At 37.9% G+C, this 23,741-nt stretch overlaps 1 protein-coding gene across 9 annotated transcripts in view; it reads left to right on the forward strand.

Moving 5' to 3' along the window:
* Positions 1-5,134, forward strand: part of MME (membrane metalloendopeptidase) — a 287,069-nt gene extending 281,935 nt beyond the window's left edge. For all 9 annotated transcript variants that reach the window (XM_068546130.1, XM_068546128.1, XM_068546126.1 and 6 more), the window contains one exon: positions 3,927-5,134. In XM_068546130.1, coding sequence (XP_068402231.1) covers positions 3,927-4,026 — 100 coding nt within the window. In that variant the 3' untranslated portion in view covers positions 4,027-5,134. The remainder of the gene's footprint in view (positions 1-3,926) is intronic.
* Positions 5,135-23,741: the final 18,607 nt, after the last annotated feature.

Here is a 23,741-nt window from a genome sequence, read left to right on the forward strand (position 1 = left end):
CCACTAATAATGCTAGAAATGTTTTCCACAGCTTAATATCTAATACTTTTAAAAAAATATTTTTTCTAGTGTTTTATTTAGACATTTTAAAGTAATATGGCTATTTTTTTCCTTATTATTCTATGATTTAGCATGCCTAAGCTAAACCCTCTTTGAAATACTGATGTTTCCTCCATTTACCTTAAATATTAGCATTGGTTTCTGATATTTTATAAATGGTGTGGATTTTGGTGGGCCTTGTAGAATTTCTATTAGCACTTATTAATCTTTAGCCCATACCTGGGAATCTATTCAGGCATTTATTTCTTCATGAATTTATAGAGTAACATGTGTAGACCAATGTGACCTTACTTTAAAAGAATCCTGAACATCAGTTAATGATAAAAATTGGACAGTTTACTCATGAATGAAGCTGGTTAACCTTGTAGCCCAGTTGTTTATTTAAGAGAAGTAGCAAAAGATTGTCAGAGAACTCATTAATTGTAAAAAGCTCATTCGGTAATGAAAAAGAAAAAGAAAACAGTTAAATTCAAACAGGAGTAGTCAGATATAAAGTTCATTGTTGGTTACATGATGTTCAATTCCACATCTCTTAGGTATTTTCCATACAAGTGATTATTTGCCATGGGAATAAATAGCAGTAGTATGATAAAACAGCAGCAGTATATATTTTATATAATAAAGTAAAAATTTCAAGTAACTTACTTTAGGAAATAATCAGTAAAAACCTTTATTATCTTCTGTTATTATAAACACAACACAAAAACTACATAGTTTTCATATAGCATGAACTTCATGTAAAAATGTTAATGAAATATGATCCCACTCTTAGCGAAGGGATTCACTTTAATAATGTATCCACATTTTGAAATAGATTATGTCATCCATCCAAAGATTTGATGTTATAAACAACCAAACACTAATTAGAGTCCTAGGAAAATAAGTGAAGCCCTGGTACATTGTTGACCTAATTATTCAGAATCATATTATCTAAATGGAAGTTTTTGGATGGAAAGAGAGGAGCTGGAATGGAGACAGAGGGCTGAGTGTGCATTAGTTTGGGTGTTGCTGCATGGCCAAATCCCAGTGGTGTCTTGTGAAGGCTTTCTTGTTTTAAGGTTTGTGTTTTTTTTTTAATTTCTTTAATATTTTTAAGAGAAATGTAGAATTAAGTCTTGGGTTTGGACAATTTTACTGAAGTACTTATCTCCATATGGTGATATCTGAGACAACAATCCCTTGAAAAAATGTTAATAGAGTAAAAAACAAAAAAGAGCAGCTCTTTCAGCCAATGACCCTCAAATGCTTACCCTGTCCATCAGGGAGCTTGCTCCCCAGCTAGAGGAACAGTCAGACCACCAGAATACTGTCCCTCAGCCAGTGTATAGGGCTTCCTAATGTAGGAAGAGGATCAGATTAAATGAATCAAAGCACCTCTCTAACTCAGAGTCTGTGAGCCTAGAACCTTAAAGACTAGGTACTAATATAAATCCCCAATGTCTAAAATCTTTATATTCTTACATATATGATCACTTTGACCATGTATCAAGTGAATTTGTTCGAACTTTCAGGTGTAAGAAATGACACATTATTATTATTATTATTATTAATCAAATTAATTCAAACTCTAGGCTCCCACCCTAAGCCAAGAGGTGAGAAATTTAATTTCAGTCATTTTCAGTGTACTCCTTTCTAGGGTTATACTGGAACCCAAAGGCATCTCATGAGCCTAGAAATTAGGGAATAACCTCCTTTCCCAGCCTGCTATGGGTGCTGACATCCTTGCAGTCTGATCGCCCTATCTGAAGTCGGGTGGCTCCATTTCCTTCCATTGGTCACGGTCAAGGGAGGCAAGAACCGCCACTCTGGACATTCAGCCTCCTCGACAGCCGCGTACCATCCTATCAGAAGTCCTCTCAGGGCCCTGCTCAGAGTGACAGGCACGTCCTTGTCATTCATATAACCTGCCTTTACTGGGCCCCTCTTCAGTCTTGGGGAGGCCAGTCTTCTCCCTCTCCAGCCAGTGGGCGAATAGATGTAAATTCCTCTGCTGTACCTTCCCCAGCCTCAACCCCCAGCCCTTCATACCAGAGAGATTCCTTTCAATCTTTAAGACTCCTCTAGGAGTCCTCAAAAACATACAACCAAAAAAGTTTTCCTCCCTGAAGGATAGGGGAGTTTGAGAAATAGCTGATGTGGTGATGGGTGACACAGTAGGAAGGAGAACTTTTAGACATTTGACATGGAATGGAGATAGGGAAAGGAAATGCTTTCTTCCTCTCTGGTTGGTCCACAGTAGCAAATAAACCAAAAACACTGAGCAGTGTTTTTCTTCGTAATGCCCTGTTACTCTCTGCATCTAATCACCATGGCCAGGTGACGGGCTCATTCATTATTTCCTGAGTCCTGCAATAAGCAAAGCACTGTGCTGGGCTTTGGTGGTGCAGCCAGGAACAAGGTATACACAGTATTTCGTCCTCATAGAGATTATAGTGTAGAGAGTATGTCGGGAAGTAAAGAAGGAGAGAAAAATCATTGCACATCGTGATAAGCGCTGTGACAGGCTAGCACAGGTGGGAGAGACTCACGTGGACTGTATTCCAAGAAGACCTCTGAGGAGGTGTGTTGAAGCAGGGGCATGAAGGCTGAGAAGGAGCTAGCCGTGTAGGCACCAGGGAGTAACTTTGCAGGGAGTGTGGTCGGCAGGAACAGCAGGTCCGGAAGAGGGCGAGAGCTTGGCGAGTTTGCATAATGGAGAGTGAATCCGTGTAGTTTGAGCTTAATGAGGAACAGGAGGAGAAACAGACCATGAGGAGGCCTGGAAGGTAGGCTGGAGCCATCAGGACGTTGGAGACCGTGGAGAGCAGTTTGAATTATCCTTCAAGCCCCCTGGAGGGTTTTAAGTAAGAGAATGACTGAACTTGATTTAAATTTTAAAGCTCCCTCTGATGGCTGTGTGGAGAAGGGGTCAGAGGGGAGAGAAACGCTAGGACGTATACACGTCCACACATCTGCCATGTAGGGAGATGTCAGCAAGTTAGAACGACCTCCTAGCTCCCCACCACTCCAGCCCACTTGCCTCCCAGCCCCCTGCCCCCAACCCAAGGTGGCTGAGGTGGGATGGTCCCAGTGGGAAGAGAAGGGAAGGAGCTGGTTCAGGCTTGATGGGAAAACATCACCTCTGCATCACTGTACTGACCTGTCCGTCCCTCAGATGCTGCTTGGTGCCAGTAATGGGCTGGACAGTGTTGTTTTTGCCTACTGGGGTTAGAGTTAAGAGGAAATTGACATCTTGCCAACCCTTTCCAGTTACTCAGGCTGAATCCAGTTTCTGATATCTGTGGGGTTCTTTTGGGAAAAAAGAAAATAATTGTTATCTTCCCTATTAAATCAAATATCTATTTAAAGTCTATTATATTGAAAGTTATTGTGTGAGGCCTTTCAAGATACAGTAAGAAATCATAATTTTATTCTTTAACCAAATTCTTCTTAAAATAACTGCAATTCCAAATATGAATTATTCACTTATCTTACAAACACATGTAGAGTGTTTATAAATTAACTCCCCATACCAAGCCTAAGATGCAGGTAATATTATTATATGCATTTTACCGAAAAGGAAACTGAGGCACAGAGAAGCTAAATAAATACAATTCATAACCAGGATTCAAACCATGCAATCTGTCTTCAAAATCTGCTTTTAACTCCTGTAGTTTGCTACCTCTGCATTTAAACATTCTGTTAATGAAAAGGAATGGGCTCATTCTACCAGTTGTTTTTTTTTTGTTTTTTGTTTTTATTTCCTTTTAAACTGAAAGTTCCAAACCCACACAGCTGGCCTACATAAAAAAATTCTGTAGAGCTCCTGCATGGTATGGACATGAGTATCAAATGCTGATGGTGACTTTTGTTTGTTTGTTTCACAGGATTATTGGGACTTTGCAGAACTCTCCTGAGTTTTCAGAAGCCTTTCATTGCCGCAAGAACTCATACATGAATCCAGAAAAGAAATGCCGGGTTTGGTAATCTTCAGAAGAAGCGGTGCAGTCCTCGGCTAGACTTGCCCACATCACAGAAATGGGGAACTCTATCTGAGAGAAAAAGGGCCAGAGAGGTCACTGATTACGTGGAGGTAGTTCACGGGGATGAGAGCAATAAAAATGAAGCTAGGTTACTCTGGAAAAATATGGAGGGAGGAGAGGTCTAATGTCTATCAAATCAATCACTTCTCACTGTGTAAATAATGCTTAATCTCTAAAGAGAATATTGCCATTCATTTCTGTTTCTCATATGATCTGCCAGTTTGATGTTTTCTCTTGATGTAGACCGGGATTTCTAATCAAAGGGAGAAAGAAGAGGTGGAAGAATTCAGTTGGCACCAAAAGCACAACAGTGACGTGAGAGTTAAAAACATGCTGCCGATGTACTTATTTTTACTTTTATTTGCAAAATTTATGCTCCTTCAAAACTCTTCCAAAGAATTCTTATACATATTGGGGCCTTGGGACTTAATGTAGTTTTAATCTAATTTTGCCAATCATCAGTTTTTTTCATTCTGAGAGCATTGTATTTTAAGCACTCTTAGGGCAAAAATGAGTGTCTAAAACTGTTTTCTGTTGTACCTGCTTTGACTGATAATGAGATTCTTGAGGCTCCCTGCAATTTTCTAAGCAATTTCTTGTTCTCTCTCTCTCAAAACTTGGTCTTTTTAAGAGATTTGTAGTAATGTGTAAATAATAATTTTTATATTTAATTATTAACTACACTTATGACTAAGTAATTGTTATTATAGCTAATCATTGAATATTGAAGCTTCAGACCAAGATAAATAGTTATGAACCAAGATCTGTAAAGTGATGTACAGATGAAGATTTGAGACTTTTTAAACTTATAAATCATATTGATGAAAAGCTTTAAACACAAACTTTGGGTTAAAAATTGCCATTGGACAGTGGTCTAAAGATACATAAGAGTTGTGGTTTACAAGCAGGATTTTCAAAATTAAATCTGTCCCTGAAGGTGGCCATGATAAAAGGGCAAAACTGCATCTATGTAGCTCTGCATCTCCTTATCTTTTCAGGTTTGTCATCTGATGGAAATATTTTGATAATAAATTGAAATTGTGTACCCATTACTCACTAAGCTTATTGCGCCAGCCATCTAGCTTTGGAAAGCACATTTCTGAATAGAAATGAGAGGCCTCTACACATCCAATGGACTTGCTTCTAAATTTCTAACTCACCTAGAGTTTTGGGAGGGGGAGGTCTTGTCCCTGATAGCAATTCAGCTCTTAAGGCTTTTATGTTCTCTTTTCCTGTCCTGTTTGCTAGTTTAGTTCATTTCATTACTTGATTAATATTTTACAAAGAAGTCCAAAATCCTTATTTTTCCTAACAAAACATGAAAATGAAGGAACATCCAAAATATGAGTGTTGGTTTTCCTGCCTCTTGAAAAATGTCCATTTACATGTTTTTTAAAAATGGTATTAAAATATAACATATATACCAAAATTTAAAAGCATAAGTGTACAGCTCAATGAACTTTCTCCCACTGAACATGTCCCTGTAGCCAGGACTTCTGAGAAACAGAACATTACTAGCGCCATAGAAGCCCCTTCTCCCAACTATCACTTCACTCTTCCAAGGACAACGACTGTCCTGACTTCTAATATCATCCATTAGTTTTGCCTGTTTTTGTCTTTTATGTAAATAGAATCATTCAGCATGTATTCTTTTGTGTCTGGCTTCTTTCACTCAGCTTTCCATTTGTGAGATTCATCTGTATTGTTGCATGTGATTGTGGATTCTTTGTTGTCATTGCTGAACAAAATTCTGTTGTGTGACTATACTACAATTCATCCCTTCCATTGTTGATCCACTTGAGAAGTTTCCAGTTTGGGGCTGTTAAAAATAGTGCAATTATGAACATCCTTGTGTATTATCATCTTTATGTACTTGAGATTTTAATGGACTAATTTCCACAAGTCCTTCCTAAAATTATTATAAATATTGAAAATACAGTTTCAAGCTATTCATGGATAAAACTTTATCTTTTTCCCCTTTATCACTACCACCTTTATTGTGGATAATTCAAAGTATACTTATGTGTATATTTCCTTAAAGTAAACTTAAGACATTCCTAAGTAATATTAATAGTTGGAGCATCCAGTGCTGAAGAGAAAAGCTATCTCTGAATTATTTAATTTCCATCCTGTCAGAGCAGCTGAAGAACCAGAACTGAAGAGTGACTAGTACAGATTATAAAAAGGCACTAGACTCCCCACTGCCAGCTCTATAAAACAGCCGGCTCCCATCCTTATGAAATAATTTGAGTGAAGTTTTCTGGAAAAAAAAGTTTCTCCAGTGCCTGGATCTTCTATCTCTAGAAATATAAGACTTTCTGAGGCCAAGGGCTAGACCAAAGTCAGAATACCAATACCTCCCCAGCCCTCACACGTGCGGACATCACTAATTGTACGTGGCACAGTTGTTGAGTTGTATGGGACGCTACGGTCTCTCATAACCATTCCCAATCACTTGGTGTTATCCCATCAGTTAAAACCTATCTGTAATGATCTCACACGTAAGTCTAACCATGCCCGACTCCGGGTCAAGGAAAGAGTTAATAAGCTGAGACACCAAGGGTTGGGAGCTGATGTCACTCAGGGATGAAGATAGAAAAAGTTCTTGGCAACCTCATTGGTAAGGTGTCTGCTGCATGCTGCACTGTCTATGTAAATTCTAGGTGCAAGGTGGAAAGGACGCCATCCTACCCTGGGAGAAGAGTCTTTTCTTATTCTAATCTGATTCTGCCACTAATGGCAAAGTGACCTTGGGCATTTGATCTCTTCTCTTGGGCCTCTGCTTTCCCCACCTGAAATAAAGAGAATTAGGTTTTGTTAGTAGTTCTTAGTAAGAGAAGGAGAATACGTCCAGTGCTGTCTTAATCTATTCCCCAGTTAAGACCCAGTGGATAAAATAATCTCAAAACTCCCATGTAAATGTCTGAGTCCAATTAAACCACATTATAATCCAAAGAACAAAGACCAAAGTTTCATCGAGTTTGGGTCTGTGCTGTTGTTAATTTCCTCAAAAACCTTTATCATTCCTGTTGTCCCAGATGTAGTTCTCCAAGTAGACGATAACTGTTAGTTTGGAAATAAGACTCCACCCTGCCAAAGATGGAAAATCGGGAAGTTTTATCAGGCTCCAGTCTTAAAAATGCAAAATAAAAACAAATATTTTTCATACTATTGCTTTTATTCCTAGTCGGCTCTGTTCCAGCCTCCCCACCACCATCGCTCCCACCCCACCACCCCCCATGTAAATCCTCACAGCATTTATTTCTTGAAAAATGTTAAGGCCAAATGGAGCTTTTATCTCTGTAACCTTACACTTCCTGCTAGCTTCAAATTGAATCTTTTAAAAATGAATGATAGGGCTTCCCTGGTGGTGCAGCAGTTAAGACTCCTCCTGCCAATGCAGGGGACACGGGTTCGAGCCCTGGTCTGGGAAGATCCCACATGCCACGGAGCAACTAAGCCCTTGCACCACAACTACTGAAGCCTGTACGCCCAGAGCCCATGCTCTGCAACAAGAGAAGCCACCACAATGAGAAGCCCGCGCACCGCAACAGAGAATAGCCCCCGCTCGCTGCAACTGGAGAAAGCCGGCGCACAGCAACAAAGACCCAACGCAGCCAAAAATAAAATAAATAAATTTATTTTAAAAAAAAGAATGATAGAAACTATTTGACCAATATTTTCTTGTTTTCACCACCCCATTCTTGCAAAGATACCACAGTTTTCTGATCTGATTTGTTTTCAAAAGTTAAGAAAAAAAGGTGGCCAAATGCTATAGGGAATTACAGGCATAATCAGGTGACTCAGGCGGGAGCCAAAACTGTTTTTGTGCACTGTCCCTGGACTGAGGGACTTGACTTTTGGTTGATCAGGTGAAGAGAGGAGCCACATGTGACTGGTGTCCAAGTGGCACATGTTTATTGCATTCTCATCTTTAACAGTGTTGTCTTAATTTCAACTCCTTTTTTTTTTTTTGCATTTCCTCTAAAACAGTGAGAAACTCTACTAGCGTTTTCATCCTCATAGCCAAACTGCTTCCATTTTGTTTGAGAAAGCAGATCCTCTAGGTTGTGCAAGCGAAGTCTGGCAGAAGAATGAGCATTGGCTCTTGCTGGAAACAAGGTTGAGCTCTCATCCTGGGCAGTGAAGAAAGACGAAGTTCAGCCATTGTGACTAATTTTTATACTTCTGAATTTCCTTTCTAGCCAAAACTAACAATTTTTTCATGTCTATCAGGCATATTAACATCTGATTCCACTTCTGTAAGTACACTTGCTGTCATTTCTGACTTGATCATCTCAAATTATAATGCATCCTGAAAGTTTACTCTACATCCAGAAGACAAAAATGGGGTCAAGTACCTGGATTATCGATTACCTAGGTGTTAATCCTTCAACACACATGCTATCCAAGCTCTGTGTTCCCTACAGTACATCGTCAAAGATGTAATGGCAAGATGGTCACAGCAGCTTTATCCATAACATCAAAGAAAAAAACTAAGCAGAAAATGTTTAGATTTGTTCAAAGAAAGTATGAAAAGGACAAAGTGCTGAGTATGCATCATGATTTCAATCATGTTAAAATACTGTTGCATAGGAAAAGAGTTGGAAGAATATATGCGAAAGATTAATAGGGAATATCTTTGGTGATATTACAGGTGATTCTTATTTCCCTTTTTTCCTGAACTTTAAATATTTCTATAATGTGAAAACAGTACATTTTAAGAACCATTTTAAAAATGTCATTTGGAAGAAAAGAAGAAGTATGGGAGAAAAGATGGAAGGGAGGGAATGATGGAAAAGTTGACCAAAAAGAGAAATAGAATTCCCCTGGGTTTAAGCTGTGTTGATTTATTTTAGAAGCTATTCACTTTGGTATCTCAGTCTACTTAGATTCAAGGAATTCAGGGCAGAGAATTTGGGTCAGGAGCTTCCCCCCCACCCCACCCCACGACAGGCCAGATCTCAGATTTATGGGGTGGCTTTTACACACACGGCGTAACGTAGGGCAGAGGGATTTGGCGGACTCCCCACTGACTGCTCGAAGTGGTTCTGTGAGAACAGAGCATGTATTCCAGAGGGGTCTGTTTGGGTTCTTTTACCCCTGAAAATGCTAAAGGGCTAAACTGATCCGGCCACACTCTTCCATTGGTCTCCCTCCATACAAAACCCTAGCATTTGCCACACTGACAAAAGTTAAGGATACAGTCTATGACTGTGAAACAGAAACCAGTGAATTATACAGTGATCAGACCTAAATGCTCCACCTGCTAGGCACCATGATTTACCTGGGGGTCAGATGCTAATGTTTAGAGGTGGATCGGGAGAAGGGAGCAGGATACAGCTAATTCTAGGCAATTCACTGCTTATATTTGACTTTGGTTACAAATGTGAAAATCAAACTCATGCTAGTTTAGCCAAAACTGGAGATTGTGTTGATCCCCATAACTAAATTTGGGGCAAGTAAGAGTAACTGGGCCTTCTTTCCACGTGGTCTGCTTTATGATTGCCAGTCGACTTTCTCCACAAGGAAGCCATGCTGGTCAACCATGACAGCCTCAAAGATTCTCTGCTTCCTTCCCAGGGGAAGCACAGCCGCTAACTGCAGTACCTTTGACAAATCCTGGAGAAAAACCAATTAGCCCATTTTGGAAACATGCCTACCCATGTGAATAGGCCATGGGGAAGTGAGAAGGTTGTAGAAATTATGATCATTGATCCCCTACAGAGTAGGAGAAGGGCAGTTTCCCCAAAGAAGAAAAGCACCATTCCTAGAAGAGAAAGGAAAAGACACAGATGTCTGAAATGCCAAGTTATACTAGATATTTCTTAAAAGCTTTGCAAAACATCTCAGTTTGGATTACATTGTGCATATTAAGTTTCAAATGTGTCAATTTTAATTTTGTTTGACCAAAATGAAGATACTATGCATTTTACTTAGATTTAATTTTTAAGAAAAAAGTTTTTAATAAAAAAGGGTAGGAAGGAAGGAAATAATACATTTTATTTATTGTGAGCAAGGCCCATGATTTAGGTTGTTTGTATAAAGTTTCCATTTAATGTAACTTTCCTGTGAGTTAATGTTAGTACTCCTATTTTACAGATGGTGAATTTGAGTTTCAGAGAGGTTAACTGATTTGCCCAGATTCACAAAGATAGTAAATGACAAGGGACCAAATCAAGGTATGTTGAAGTCCAAAATCTATATAAATTTACTATCAGAGTTTTCTGTGTCACTAAAAAATGCATTTTAGCCTATCAGAATCAACTCATTTGTAGCTAATAATTCCCCAAACATATCTTTTATAAGAAACAATATATTTTCTAATTTATTACTTTACATAAGCCTTTGTTATTTTTAAAAGGATGTTTAGTGTTTTAAACAATTATAGCAGTGAACACATTGAGCATCTGCTATGTTCAAGGTACTGTATTAGAAGGAAAAATAAAAATAGCTAGAAAAGAAAAACAAGATAAACTGATATTTTTGGTTGGCACTACAATTGTCCACTATACCCATTCACTTACTCATTGACCAAATGTTCGGCACCTTTTATGTGTGATGCACTATATCACATATAAAAGAGTCCTTAGAAGATTCTTCTACTGGGGTCATTAGAAGATAAAAATAAATGAAAACAGCTGGCCTTTTAATTTAGTAGAGACATTAAAATGTACACAAACACATTATGCAGCTGAATGTGCGATATGTCAAGAGATACAGAGAAAACACAATTTGAGAATTCAGGGGAATTTCCTAGTATGGCAAAGACATCCGATGGAAGTAACACGTTGCATTTGACAGTATGGATGGGGTTTTGACAGTTGAAGAAAGAGATAAGGAAATATTGCTGTGTACACCTCATATACAAAATTAGGCAACTAAAAAGCAAGAACCAAATTAGTCTAGGTAGAAATGCTAATTCTGGAAGGAGACAGCCAAGGGGAGTATGCACTCTGAGACTGACACAATTGTTCATTATTCACAGTTGGCTCTTGACATGTCTTATACCAAGAAAAGCTTTTTAAATTTTTTCAGGTATCTTATGCTGTTCTCAAAGTTTATGCATTATCATTTTACTTTGAAAGAAGTTCTGTGCATTTCTTGCATTTGCTAGAAGTTGGGTGATAGGATAACGTTTGCTTCTATTCTTGGGAATTTAGAATACTACTCTTATTCCAGTCCTGTTGCTAAGTCACTGCATTGAGCAAATAACTAATTTCTCTGCATTTTCATTGTCTCAGAATTAAAATCAGAGTAAAGATCAAGCCCTTTTCCAAACCAGAAGGCAGGCAGGTGAAATGTTTTGCAAATCGAACCTTTTGGAGGTGGCGAAAGATATCAGAGTGCAGAACTAGGGCACAGTGTCATGGAAAAATTTGAATCCAGAGTGATCCATATAGACCCAGGGACACGCGGTCAAAGCAAAGATCAGCCAAATGGCTACATGGGAAACATTTGACTCCTCTAAGCTTCAATTTCCTCCTCTTTAGAATGGTCATAATCACTCTACCTCTCTTTAAAGGGTATTGTACCAGTTGCCAGCAAATTGTATTTTCAGCCACATTGAAATTTAATATCTTGATTAAGCCTGTAGGTCTTTAAAAACATGAGGACTTTTGGCTTAAAGACTAGAATTTTATTTTTTTCTTTTTACCATATTGTCTGTTCTGTTGCTCTAGGTGAGTCGCTTACTTAATCCCTGTTGAATCATTTTTCTCACTAGACACTCTTGAAACAGAAAAGGCACAAAACGTGCAATCCTTTAAATAGCAGAGGATTTCTTCAAAAGTAAAAAAAGCAAAAGCAGCACACTCAAAACAAAATTGAAGTTTTGAGCAAGATGACAATTTGGGGGAAAACAGTTTATGCAAGTACCTTTACTTTGCTCAGAAAATGGCACTGGCCCAGAGATCTTGGGAAAGCTATTTAACCCCTTTGAAACTTAGTTTGCTCAGAAGTAAAGTGTAAAAATGTAAATGTATTTTTGTCATGTGATTATGTAGTAGGCAGAATAATGCCCCCCTCCCCACTCAAAGATATCCACATCCTGTGTCCCAGAACCTGTGAATATGTTAGGGCACGAGGTAAAGGGGAATTAAAGCTTGCAGATGGAATATAGGTTGCTGATTAGCTGACCTTAAGGTAAGGTTATCCCAGCTTATCCAGGTGGGTCCAATGTAATCACAAGGGTTCTTAAAAGTGAAGAGAGAGGTAGAAGTCAGAGCCATGTGATGTGAGAAAACAACCAGCTGTGGCTGATTCTGAAGATGAAAGAAGCGGGTCACAATCCAAGGAGTGCAGGCAGCCTTTAGAAGCTGGAAAAGGTGAAGGAGCAGATTCTTCCCTAAAGCCTCCGAAAGGAACCAACCCTGCCAAGACCTTTATTTTGGCCAAAGGAGACCACTGTCCGATTTCTGACCTACAGAACAGTAATGTAATGAATTTATGTTAAATCATTAACTTCATGGTAATTTGTTGCAGCAGCTATAGAAAATACATGATATAAATAAATATTCACTGTATAATACTTAAGAATTATTTAAACTTTTTGAAAATTATGCCAAGCTTAGATATTATCTTCTAATGGTAAAATATATGCAACTATAAAAAGTTGGTCAAAAATATTTATTATTCTTCACTTATCTGTTATTAGATTGTGAAGTATATGGATACAATACCAGTTTGAGATAACAAGATATGAGTTACCAGTATTTTCAACTAATGTGAGTAGTCATAATTGATTCACTCATGCAAAGACTAAAACATTGGCCTTTATAAAATAAACATAATCCATCTTACAGAAGTTAGGTATTTGACACTTAACGAGCCTTGCCTATCACCCACCTTTCATCTCAGCATGCAAACTAATTAACCACAAAGAGTACCTTACTTGTATAAGCATTAATATGCCAGGAAAATATTTATAGCTTTATCCACTAAAGTAGCTAAAATATAAATTGTTTAGGCAAAGCTTTGAGAAAATAGAAACCCAGGACCATGGAAGTACTAACAAAGCAGCCTTAAGATCTTACTGTACTTGGCACGTTGCATTTTCCTGAACGATTATTTATAGGTATTATTTTTACCTTAGGCAAGCTAATGAATTGCCATGTTCTCAGGAACTTCTGTACTTCAGCCTCAGAAGTGTGTTGTAAAAAAGATATGTTGCCCCAATGCTCAAATATTAAAGAGATAGTCACACTGGCAAGTGCTGTTGTCCTTGGTAGCAATACCAAGAATGTTCCTAATTTTTTAATGTACAACACCTGTAAGTTTCACATTTATGTTACTTAGGGCTTCTTCAATATTTATTGAGTTCTGTAGATAGCAAAAATGAATGAACAAAGCCCAACCCATGATGTGCAGGAGTCAGCTCTTACTAGCTCATGAGAGCCCATTTTTAAATTTGCACGGATTTTGCAAGCCAGTTGATGTCATCTTGGTAGTTTGACATTAGCCAACACTACAAATCAGGGTTGTTTGGTTGGTTAGTTGGTTGGTTGGTTGATTGGTTGATTTTCCCAGAGAGCCAGCTATTCAAAATTTACCAGCACACCACTGACCGTGACCAATGGCAAATCACAACCTAGTAAGTAAAACCAGAGTGACCATCTAAAGGCCAACACTATCTAGGGGACTTCTTACATGTCTTAGATATAGTAGATTTGTATAGTGGTAACTTTTTCCACAGATGGCTGTATTTTTTTTTATTCTAACATGTAACAACAATTTTCTAATAGATGAAAGTAAAATATCTTGAGGAAGGGGTACTTTTTTCTAATTCACCCAGTGGCAATGTGTGGGCTAATGGTAATTTAAGGGAGTTAAGTCAGAATAACTATGGTATAGGATTTAATCATGATACAGATGCTGAAGGAGTTCAAATGAGGAGACCACATCTATTTGCAAATATTTGCAAAAGCTTTAGGAAGATGCATCATTGAGCTAGGTTTTAAAGATGGAGAGACCTTCCTCAGGGAAAGTAGCAAGACCGGAATTGCAAGAGAATAGAACAACCTGGACCAAGGTTGGTAGTTGGGACAGTTCTTCAAAGAGCCAGTTGGGTTGTCTCAAACTAACCAGAAAAAAATTCACTTCTCAAGGTAGTTTGTGGCCTGATTGTAGGGATCTAGAATTCCAAACAAAGAAGTTTAAATTTGGAAATGCATTTGCGTTTTTAAAGCCTGATTTTTCTGCCAGAAAGGGGGTTGTACTAACATGAAACAAGAGACCTAGTAAACAACAGGAGAATTCACATCTGTTTTATTCACCATTGTACCTTCAGGGCTTTGTATAGCACCTAGTTCATCACAGCACTCCAATTTTTTTCTGTTTGGGGACCATGAGCTGAGTTTATGCCATTGTCCTTAATCCTTCTACCACAAAGCACACTTGTTAAAATACTTTTAATACATCCCAACTAATCCAATACTAAACCATTTCTTAAGTCATTTTATAAAGTGACTTTTACATTCTTTCCTCTGGTGAGGTATTTTGCCAAATTAAAATTAAGAGGTTAAAGTTAAGATGCAAGACTAATGATAAGGAGACATAATTAGCATAGAAAATTGTGACACAAGGCTAGAATAAGGGAGACTTGCTTAATAGTGTGGTTCTCATTCTGTCACTAGAGCCTTGAATCAGAACCAGCAAAATGGTACTCAAAGAGTGGCCAAGACAACAAAAGAAACAATGGAGTTCAATGAAATGGGAGGATACTTTAGTAAAGAGGATCATTTAATTTCAGCCTCAGGATCGTTTGTTCCTTGAATAGAAAGTGTGCTAGGCTGGAGCCCTTCCCTCTTCTGAGAGTCCAAGCAAATCAATAACAAAGGCCAAGGGTGGTAAGGTAGCAAGGTTTGGAGCTCTACCAGATAAGGCCTCAAGCCCTAGATCAAATAGATCAAGAACATTAGCTGTGAGGTCCCTATTTATAAAACAAGGAGAGATGGTAGAGAAAGTGTCACAGTAAGTGTCACTAAACGGTCTCCCTGTCTTCACTCCCATCCATCATGTAGGAACAAGTTCCTGATCCCCTCAACTTCCTCTCAAATATTTCTGAGAGTCCTATAGGGACCTCACACATGTACCATGTCAAACCAAGTTCAGTACTCTTGACCACTTAAGAATTCTCTCTGGCTCCACTTTTCTGCAAAGACTTCTATTAATGCCAATTCCTTATGCAGCAGCTATGCTCCTATGATCACAGAGGGGGCTACTGCTGCTAACCCCCACAAAGGCACAGCCATGTCCCCAATGATACAGCTCTCAGAGTGTTGAGCCAGACACTGAGAACATTGTCATCTGACTGAAGGGCTCTGTCTCTTGTTACTGCCAAAGACTCCAGCATGGAATCTTTGCATTGCATCAACTACCATGTTATTGACATCTTGTGTTCCCACATCCCACAAAGACTTTTATTTTTATTGGGGAGGATATACACATATATAATGATGCCATATAATATAGTTGCTATCTATATAGTATTTGCCCTGTTATTGCAGACCCCTTGACTTAGGACTTAAAATCTGAACTCATGGCAACATTCTGAGTGACAGACAATGCACAATCTCCCTTCTTCCAAGCCAAACTTTTGAATCTCAACTCTCACTTCCCTGAGGATAAATTATTTCTATGAGGCTCTTCACTTCACTCTAAACAAACTCCTGTTGAGCTTTCCCCATCTTAGACAGGGCTAACACTCAGCTGGTAGGTGTCTATATGGGTGTGCCATCTGTTTACAGCTGGCACCCATCCTGATTGATTAATAAGAAATATTTTGGCTAGTCTCCTGCTTCCAGAACTGCTTAAATCCGAGGGAAAATACAGTGGAGGCTCACAGAATGACACTTTTAAAAATATCACAGGAAAGTATATTTTCCATGTCTTCATTCCTTAATAATGGGAAAAAATATAAGATTGCTATATGATAAAGGTATTGATTATTAATTTCAGGGAATGTCAATGCTTCTCATTTGTAACGGTATTTACTATAGAACAGTACAAAATATGGCAAACAGATCCCTTCTGATACTGAAACATGGCCAAAGGTCCCAATGTGGTTAGGTAAAAACTGCTGTGTTCCCATGTCCCTTCTCTTCTTCTTCCTTTTTATAAAAGAATTTCTGAGTTTTGTCTGGGCACATGGCTACTCAGCTTGAGACACATTTTCCAGCCAGGGGTGGACATGTGATTATTTTTCAGCAAATAGAATGTGAACAGAAGCCATATATACAATTTCTGGGTGATGTAGTTTAGGAAGGAGATTGCTTGCACTCCGTGGTGCAGACTCAGACATACAGATGTGATGCTGATGAACTAGAATCCACCGGGGATGGAAAAGTAACAAGATGGATAGAGCCTGGGCCCCTGGGCAACCTCACTCTGGGCCTATTCTGGACTATTTAATGAGAGAGAAATAAACTCCTATCTTGTTTGAATCAGAGCATTTGGGGGTGCAGAATAGGACTCTTAACAGCAGCTTAGTCTGTGTGCAAACAAATACAAGGAGTCATTATAAAGTCATCAGCCACAAAGGTTTGAATATCTGTATTTGAATGACCAGAGAAACTATATCATACAACCTCAGGGACTGTGCAGTCTATGTGGGAATAATAGCTATTGAGAAAAAAAACTGTGGACTTAAACTTTAGATGTGCAATATTACATTACAAACTACACAGCAGTCTGGAAATCTGCATTCAATATGACAAAAGAGAATTATATTAGGGAAATTTTCTGATGTCCTCTAAAGCCACCACTTCATATTAATTCCTAGGCCATCATAGTCAAATGAATACATAACTAAAAGTTAAAAGACAGTTGGATGTGTCTGGGTAATTACTACGAGCTACTGTAACAAACACTCCCCAACCTGGAGAGCACAATCACAGAACTTCTCCTTCACATGAAATCCACTGGAGCTGGGCAGTTTTACTGGGTGGCTCTTCTCTTACCCATGACTGTTACCTGGCTCCTTTTTGTATTTTTACCCCCTGTCTTAGAATTCTTTGCTTCCCACCACATGGATGGGGGTTGAGAGTTGGGGATGTAGAGAGAGGGCCTGAGGAGGATACACAGAATACACTATCACCTAGGCCTAGAAGTGAGAGCCAAAATTTTCACTCACATTTTATTGACCAGAACTAGTCAAATACAAGACTGGGAAATATAGGGAGCTCATCAATATTCATGAGTGTTTTCAGTCTCTTCCACAACAGCCATTTTGAAAGCAACAGCCCAAAACATATAACGTGGTTATAATCCGTTGTCCCCTTAGACACTTGATCCCCTCAACTCTGTGAAGTATACCCTGAAGTGTAGTCTATAACATATGTCAGAGTTAGGAAGGATTCAGAATAGCCCGCATTCTACAACATTGGTCCTAATTTTATGAGAGCTGAGAGATTGAAGTTTATTTTCTCATTATTTCATTTGAAACCCTTGATGAAATGCTGAAATTACATCTTAACTTAGTTCCAACTCAGAATTTAATTGGCCTTTTCAGGTTATACCCATAAACTGTTGTGGGCAGTGATAAACCACCTTTAAAAAAAAAAGCTGTGTCAGGAGACAGAAGACTTGTGCTGTCAATCAAGCTGTGTCCCTAACTGGCTCTGTGGATTTGGAAGAATCACCCTGTCTGGGCTCCCTTTTCTCATCTGTGAGAAAATAAGCGAGTAAAACGTTAAAGGCTAGAGAGAAAGGAATTGAAATTAATGATTTCTGTGGTGTCTGCCACATCCAGTATTCCATGGATCACTTTTTTTTTTTAATTTTCAAAATTTTTTATTTTTATACAATTTTTCAAGGTACTTCCACTTATAGTTATGACAAAATTATTGGCTATATTCCCCGTATTGTACAATACATCCTTGAGCCTATCTTAAACCCAGTAGCTTGTACCTCCTACTCCCCCGACCCCTATATTGCCCAGCATCCCACTCCCCACTGGTAACCACTATTTTGTTCTCTATAACTGTGAGTCTGCTGCTTTTTGTTATATTCACTGTTTTGTTGTATTTTTTAGATTCCACATATAAGTGATATCATACAGAATTTATCTTTCTCTATCTGACTTATTTCACTTAGCATAATGCCCTCCAAATCCATCCATGTTCCTGCAAGTGGCAAAATTTCATTCTTTTTTATGGCTGAGTAATATTCCATTGTATATAAATACCACATTTTCTCTGTCCATTCATCTGTCGATGGGCATTTAGGTTGCTTCCATGTCTTGGCTATTGTAAATAGTGCTACAATAGACTTTGGGGTGCGTGTATCTATTCAAATTACGGCTATCTCCAGATACATGCCCTGGAGTGGGATTGCAGGATCATATGGTAGCTCTATTTTTAGATTTTGAAGGAGCTTCCATACTGTTCTTCACAGTGGCTGCCCCAATTTACATTCCCACCAACAGTGTAAGAGAGTTCCCTTTTCTCCACACCCTCTCCAGCATTTATCATTTGTAAACTTTTTGATGATGGCCATTCTGACCAGTGTGAGGTGATACCTCATTGTAGTTTTTATTTGCATTTCTTGAATAATTAGCGATGTTGAGCATCTTTTCATGTGCCTTTTGGCCACCTGTATGTCTTCTTTGGAGAAATGTCTATTTAGATCTTCTACCCATTTTTTGATTGGGTTGTTTGTTTTTTCTGATACTGAGCTGCATGAGCTGTTTGTATATTTTGGAGATTAGTCCCTTGTCGGTCACATCATTTGTAAATATTTTCTCCCATTCTGTAGGTTGTCTTTTCATTTTGTTTATGGTTTCCTTTGCTGTGCAAAAGCTTTTAAGTTCAGTTAGGTCCCATTTGTTTATTTTTGTATTTATTTCTATTACTCTAGGAGACAGATCCAAAAAAAAATTATTGCTGCAATTTATGCCAAAGACTGTCCTGCCTATGTTTTCCTTTAGGAATTTTATAGGATCCAGCCTTAGATTTAGGTCTTTAATCCATTTTGAGTTTATTTTTTTGTGTATGGTGTTAGAGAATGTTCTAATTTAATTCTTTTACATGTAGCTGTGAGTTTTCCCAACATCATTTATTGAAGACGATGTCTTTTCTCCATTGTATATTCTTGCCTCCTTTGTTGTAGATTAATTGACCATAGGTGCATGGGTTTTTTTTCTGGGCTTTCTATCCTGTTCCATTGATCCAGAAATCTGTCTTTTTGCCAGTACCATACTGTTTTGATTACTGTAGCTTTGTAGTATAGTCTGAAGTCAAGAAGCATGATTCCTCTAGCTTCATTCTTCTTTCTCAGGATTGTTTTGACTGTTTAGGGTCTTTTATGTTTCCATACAAAATTTAAAATTATTTATTCTAGTTCTGTGAAAAATGTCATTGGTATTTTGATAGGGATTTTATTGAATCTGTAGATTGCCTTGGGTAGTATAGTCATTTTGACAATATTGATTCTTCCAATCTAAGAACACAGTATATCTTTCCATCTGTTTGTGTCATGTTCAATATCTTTCATCAGCATCTTACAGTTTTTGGAGGACGGGTCTTTTGTCTCCTTAGGTAGATTTATTCCTAAGTATTTTATTCTTTTTGATGTGATGGTAAATGGGATTCTTAATCTCCCTTTCTGATCTTTCATTGTTAGTGTATAAAAATGCAACAGATTTCTGTACATCAATTTTGTATGCTGTAACTTTACCAAATTCATTGATGAGCTCTAGTAGTTTTCTGGTAGCAACTTCAGGATTTTCTATGTATAGTATTGTGTCATCTGCAAACAGTGACAGTTTTACTACTTTTTTTCCAATTTGGATCCCTTTTGTTTCTTTTTCTTCTCTAATTGCTGTGGGTAGGATTACCAAATCTATGTTGAATAAAAGTGGTGAGTGGACACCCTTGTCTTGGTCCTGTTCTTAGAGGAAATGCTTTCAGCTTTTCACTTTTGAGTATGACTTTAGCTGTGGGTTTGTCATATGTAGCCTTTATTATGTTGAGGTAGGTTCCCTCTACGCCCACTTTCAGGAGAGTTTTTATCACAAAGGGATGTTGAATTTTATCAAAAGCTTTTTCTGCATCTACTGAGATGATCATATGATTTTTATTCTTCAATGTGTTAATGTGGTGTATCACACTGATTGATCTGCAGATATTGAAGAATTCTTGCATCCCTGCGGTAAATCCCATTTGATCCTTTTAATGTATTGTCAGATTTGGTTTGCTAGTATTTTGTTGAGGATTTTTGTGTCTATGTTCATCAGTGATATTGGCCTGTAATTCTCTTTTTTTGTGATATTTTTGTCTGATTTTGGTATCAGGGTGATGGTGGCCTCATAGAATGAGTTCAGAAGTGTTCCTTCCTCTGCAGTCTTTTGAAGTAGTTTCAGAAGGGTAGATGTTAACTCTTCTCTAAACGTTCGGTAGAATTCTCCTGTGAAGCCATCTGGTCCTTGACTTTTGTTTGCTGGGAGTTTTTTAAACACAGATTCAATGTCAGTACTTGTAACTGGTCTGTTCATATTTTCGATTTCTTCCTGGTTCAATCTTGGGAGATTGTACCTTTCTAAGAATTTGTCCATTTCTTCTATGTTGTCCATTTTATTGGCATATAGTTGCCTGTAGTAGTCTCTTATGGTCCTTTGTATCTCTGTGGTGTTTGTTGTAACTTCCCCTTTTTCATTTCTACTTTTATTGATTTTGGCCCTCTCCCTTTTTTTCTTGATGAGTCTAGCTAAAAGTTTATCAATTTTGTTTATTCTTTCAAAGAACCAGCTTTTAGTTTCATTGATCTTTTCTATTGTTTTCTTAGTCTCTATGTCATTTATTTCTGCTCTGACCTTTATGATTTTTTTCCTTCTACTAATTTTGGGTTTTGTTCTTCTTTCTCTTGTTGCTTTAGGTGTAAGTTTAGGTTGTTTATTTGAGATTTTTCTTGTTTTTGAAGGTAAGATTGTATTGCTATAAACTTCCGTCTTAGAACTGCTTTTGCTGCATCTCAAAGGTTTTGGAGCATCATGTTTTCATTTTCACTTGTCTCTAGATATTTTTTGATTTCCTCTTTGGTTTCCTTAGTGACCCATTGGTTGTTTCATAGCATTTTGTTTAGCCTCCATGCGTTTGTGTTTTTTGCAGTTTTTTTCTTGTTGATTTCTAATCTCTTATCGTTGTGGTTTGAAAAGATGCTTGATATGATTTCAGTTTTCTTAACTATACCAAGGTTTGCTTTGTGGCCCAGCATGTGATCTATCCTGGAGAATGTTCCATGTGCACTTGAAAAGAATGTGTATACTGCTGCTTTTGGACATGGATCACTAATTTTAAATTTTATGTCAGTCCTAGAAACCAAGGTATTTTAACAGCTTTCTAGACCTTGGGTATTTTTACTTCTAAAAGCTTCACCCTACTTCATACCAAACATATTGAAATGTACTCAGATTTTACATAAAATATAATTTATGTGTTTCATACTTTTGAGCCAGTAACTTTTTTCAATTATAAAATATTTCATTTACCTTAACACTATGCATATAGGTTCCAATGATACATTGATCCTCCAAAGTACCATTCTCCGGATTCCCACAAAATACATTTCAGTATGACTCAGTGGGTTCCACCATGGAGAGCTCCTCCAAAATGAAACATATATTAAAACATTCTATTCTTAAGAAATGGTGGCCACACAAGTCACTACACTCACTAGGAAAATCAAAGCAGCTGGAATAAGGATTGGCAGAAAGGGTAGCCTAACAAGATGAAGAGACCCAGAGCTATTCAAGCAATGTGGGTCAGCAGGCTTGATGACTCTTATGTGCTCTAAGAATGTGACTGTGGGAAGACGTTAGGTGTATTTAAAAGGGTCTAGAGATTTGAAAGGGAATTTTATGTGAAAACATGATTTACAGCAGTTGAGGTACAAGAATATGAGAAGTGGTCACCTCAAAAATTACATGTGTTATCAGACTAATTGGTCTCTGTTCCAAAGAACTTCAGTGGGTTGAACCCTTTCTACAAAAGGTTAGGCAGCTAGTTCAATCAATATTTTGCACTAACTTCCATGAGCCCCCAGAGAGAATTGTTGCTAAAGACTAGATCTGCTCTTTAACCCAGAAGGGCAATCCAGCTGGAGACACTATTTAGGGATTTTTGAAAAGAACACTTCTTTAAAAGGACTTTCTGCCCAGGAACTGCATGGCCTGTAAACCCAGACTCAGCCCAGCCAGGCAAGTACCCATTTATGCTGCTCATTTCTTAGGATTCCAGCTCTTCCTTAATAAAGTCATCTAGGAGTCAGTGAGAAAATCTGAGCTGGTGAAGACTTTATCAACACTAGAAATTCTTAATAGGCTTACCAACAAGAGTCAAAATAAAACAACACTTGTGGCAACACAGACTTCCACGATGTCTGTCACCACAGGTTGACCTGGTGACCAGTAAGCTTATTTATCACGTGAGTCTGCAGGAGGAAGATAGGGAATACTTCTTTCTTGACACTAATAAAACCGAATATTTATTCAGTAAATGCCTGCAAGATACCAGCTTTATTAAGAAATATAGAGCTAACATAATAATCCCTTTGTTGGAATGCCTGTGGCTGATGTACCATGTAGAACAAATTTAGAATTATTTGGCATTCCCAGACTTGATCATTATAACTCTTTTTTTTAACCCAAGATTACAAATAAAGTTATCATGTAAGGCCAGTAGTAAAAATTAGTGAAAAATATTTTAAAACCATGGTTTAGTCTGAAATGAACTGAATTTGGAAAGTATCTAACTAGTTACAAACCTATTTTGTAACTTGGAATTAGGCCAAGCCATTAAGATAGACTGTACAAAACAGGCCAGGCTAATATAAGAGGAATTCAAAAATTAGGATGAACCCAAAATGAGCAGAGCAGCTGCCTAACACCTGGCAGTTAATGAAAATCAAAGTTAAATGGTAAGAATAACTAGCAAAATTGTTGAAATATACACAGTAATAGACCATGTCAAGACAACTATTTATAGAAAAAGAAGGAATACTGCAAGGAGGAGGAAAGGATTCAGGTTTCCCAAGGTAATGAATTCTATTTCAGACAACCCAAGCTCAAACCACAGAGAATCTCAAACCAGCCAACAGCTTAATTTTGATAAAAGTGAGGAAAAGATAGGAGAAAATTCATGTCCCATGTATAAGTATATATAGAGAAATTGACAATTATAAAATTAAAATCTTATTACTGTCTCTTATCTACAACTCCAAAAGGAAAGAGAATAGGACTGGAAGTAAGAAAACCTGTTATGCAGGAGGCTGTGACCTTGGACAAGTTACTTGATCTCTACATGCTTCAATTTCTCTTCTAAACTGGGGGACTTGGACTAGGTGATATCTAAAGTCTGTCCCAGGTTTAATATTGTATTTTACCAAAACATTTGCGAAGTCTCAGCATGATTAACTAAGGGAAATGGTACGTTACAGTAAGAATAAGAGCCCAAGGGGGCCCCATGCCCTCTTCATTTCTTATCATTGAATTAGGCCCGTAGTGCCTAGATTCAAAGTACTCGCCTCACTTCCTTAATAGGACATTGTTTCCAGCGTTTAATAGACAATATTTATGATATCATGCAAAGTTGCCTAGAAAGTTTTCAGTGTGCTGTTTTGAAGTGTATTCTTAATAGTGTAGCCATAACAAAACTATTGAGCCTT

This window comes from Eschrichtius robustus, chromosome 6 (assembly GCF_028021215.1).
Source record: "Eschrichtius robustus isolate mEscRob2 chromosome 6, mEscRob2.pri, whole genome shotgun sequence".
In the NCBI taxonomy this organism is placed as follows: Eukaryota; Metazoa; Chordata; class Mammalia; order Artiodactyla; family Eschrichtiidae; genus Eschrichtius; species Eschrichtius robustus.